Here is a 2,858-nt window from a genome sequence, read left to right as displayed (position 1 = left end):
TCTTGTTTGGTTTGGCGTGTTAGGCCTCGCCAGCCTCGCTGTTTCGGCCAGTTTTCGTGGCGTGAAGAGCGGTGTCTGTGCTCTAGTGGCGGTGGCTTCGCGGCGCAATGGCCGCCTCCAAACCTCAGAAGAGGTACTTTCAGGTCTTCCTGAAATCCTACTCGCAGGAATTTCCGTGTTTTTTGCCGTCAAAGAAGGGAGACAAGTTTGGATTTTGTCGAACGTGCACGTGCGATGTGAACGTTCCGCACGGTGGCAAGGCGGACATTAAGCTTCACATCGCTTCGCGTAAACACCAGGGGTATGTGCGGGCCGCGGATAACCAGTCGAATCTGGTAAGTTTTTTTCAAAGTGACAACGACCATGGTGCAATTCGTGCAGAATGCCTCTTTACGGCATTTCTCGTTGAACATAACATTCCTCTGAGTGTGAGTGACCACGCCGGACCCCTGTTCCGAAAAATGTTCCCCAAGGCCGATGAGGCAAAGCGCTATGCCTGTGGACGGACGAAGACGACGGCAATTGTTGGGGAGATGGCCGCCAACGCTTAGGTGCCTATGCTGGACGCCTTAAAACGACGGGCTTTTTCAATTGCCGTGGATGGGACCAGCAACAGGGATTCACAACTGTATCCCATTGTTGCGACCTATTACGTTGAAGAGACGCGTAAGGTAGAAAGCCGCCTTCTGTGCCTTGAAACAATCGAAGGAGAAGCATCCGGTCGTAAGATTGGAAATTTGATCCTGGACGTGCTGAAGTCCCGGGATTTACCGATAGCAAATTGCTTGGCTATGTCTGCTGACAATGCAAATGTCATGATCGGCAAGAAAAATGGTGTCGCCGCAGTCTTGAAAGTGGCTCAGCCAAATTTGATTGTAGTTGGTTGTCCGTGCCATCTGATCAACTTAGCCGCCCAGAAAGGTGCTGCATGTTTTCCTGTGAAAGTTGATGAGATTTTGGTAGACGTTTTCTTCTACCTAGAGAAGAGTGTGAAACGTAAGGATCGACTGAAAGATTTTCAAAGGATACATGACATCGAAGTCAGAAAGGTCTTGAAGCATGTGCCAACACGCTGGCTGTCTTTGGGAAAGTGCCTGAAGAGGCTGCTTGACCAGTGGGAACCACTTCTAAGCTTTTTCTTGAGCGAAACAAAGAAATGCGAGAACCGAAGCTCGCTGTTTTTGGAGTCCTATAAGATCCCATCAACTGCACAGACTCTCAAGACCCCCCATGCACAGGCTCCCAAGACCCCCCCTGCACAGGCTCCCAAGACCCCTGCAGAGGCTCCCAAGACCCCAGCACAGGCTCTCAAGACCCCAGCACAGGCTCTCAAGACCCCAGCACAGGCTCTCAAGACCCCAGCACAGGCTCTCAAGACCCCAGCACAGGCTCTCAAGACCCCAGCACAGGCTCCCAAGACCCCTGCACAGGCTCTCAAGACTGCTGCACAGCTTCCCAAGACTAGGGTACAGATATCCAGGACAGCTGCACAGATCCCCAAGGTTGCAGGTCATGAAGGAAAGGAAAGTGCTGATGGTGCTGGAGATGGACCCTCACTAAAGAGAAAAGGAGTCAATCCTATGCCTCATGCTAAAAAGCTCAGGCAGCCGCCTCAAGAATCAGGAGAGGCCAGCATCATGTCCCGTGAGAAGCGCCTGGTTTATTTCCTATCATCGGAACTGAACAGGGCATACTGTCTTTTTCTGGTAAATGTGATACCACTTTTTGACAAGACAAACTGCCTGCTTCAGACACAGGCTCCTCAGATTCACATACTCAGGGGCCTCTTGAACCAGCTTCTAGAGGATCTCTTGACGAGATTCGTCCGCCCAGATGTTCTGAAGGGATGGCACTCATTGCTGACATTGGCTTAGGGAGCTGTGGAGAACCAAAGAGAAGATAAGGACCTTGTCATTGGTAGCATGACATATTCCGTTGTTGAAAGGCTCAAGCCAAATGAGAGAGAGCAGTTCTTTTCTGCTGTTCGTTTGTACTTCGCAGCGGTATGCGATTACATCCGCAACAAGTTTCCCTTGGAAAACGTAGACTTCAGGATGGCTGAAGTTGCCCAACTGCAGTCGTTGGACACCTCATCGTTCAGCAGCATACGCCATTTTGTTACGGCATTCCCTGCACTGCTGCCTCAGCAGAGCAATGAGTCAAAGGATGAGGCAATGGATGCACTCGAAGCTGAGTTCGCCAACCTGCAAGCATATAATAACCTTTCGTTGGCTATATTAAACGAACCAAGGAGTGACGTACAGTGGGCACAGGTAGGGGACATTCGAAGTGTCGACGGAACGCTGAAGTTCCACAGAATTGCAGTGTTCATGCTGGGGATCTTGACGATTCCCCATAGCAATGCTGAATGTGAAAGACTGTTCAGCACTGTAAACAAGACGCAGACGGAGTTCCGCTCCTCAGTTTCCGACAGGACCCTCGCAAACCTGCTCATGGTGAAGGGGCATCAAAATGGGGCGTGCTTTGAACAAGTGTACTCGGAGAACTTTCTGAAGCAGGCGAAATCAGCAACAGCAAAATCGCTGAAAAAATGAACCAACAGGCGAAATCGACAACAGAAAAATCGCTGACAGAATAAATCATCATTCATCCCTAAAGATACCTGCCTCTTGCTTACCCCCCCCCCCCCCCCCCCGCGGCCGCGGGAGTTTTACGAATTTGAAAGTCCACAGGTTGGCAGGTATATATATATATATATATATATATATATATATATATATATATATATATATATATATATATATATATATGAACGAATATGTGCAGATGAATGAACCGTACTTAATCCAATGAATCAAAGAATCAAAGTTTCCAGGAACCCGCCGAAAGCCAAAAAT

General features: G+C 49.1%; 1 protein-coding gene across 1 annotated transcript; it reads left to right on the top strand.

The window, feature by feature from the left end:
- The first annotated feature begins 557 nt into the window (after positions 1–557).
- LOC115328425 lies at positions 558–1,874 on the top strand. Its single transcript, XM_040216483.1, has one exon. The coding sequence runs from the start codon at positions 558–560 to the stop codon at positions 1,872–1,874; it is 1,317 nt and encodes a 438-aa protein (XP_040072417.1).
- The last annotated feature ends 984 nt before the right edge of the window (positions 1,875–2,858 follow it).

Source organism: Ixodes scapularis, unplaced genomic scaffold (genome assembly GCF_016920785.2).
Source record: "Ixodes scapularis isolate PalLabHiFi unplaced genomic scaffold, ASM1692078v2 PGA_scaffold1__304_contigs__length_218370807, whole genome shotgun sequence".
Classification (NCBI taxonomy): domain Eukaryota; kingdom Metazoa; phylum Arthropoda; class Arachnida; order Ixodida; family Ixodidae; genus Ixodes; species Ixodes scapularis.
This window is presented reverse-complemented; position numbering and strand designations above follow the sequence as displayed.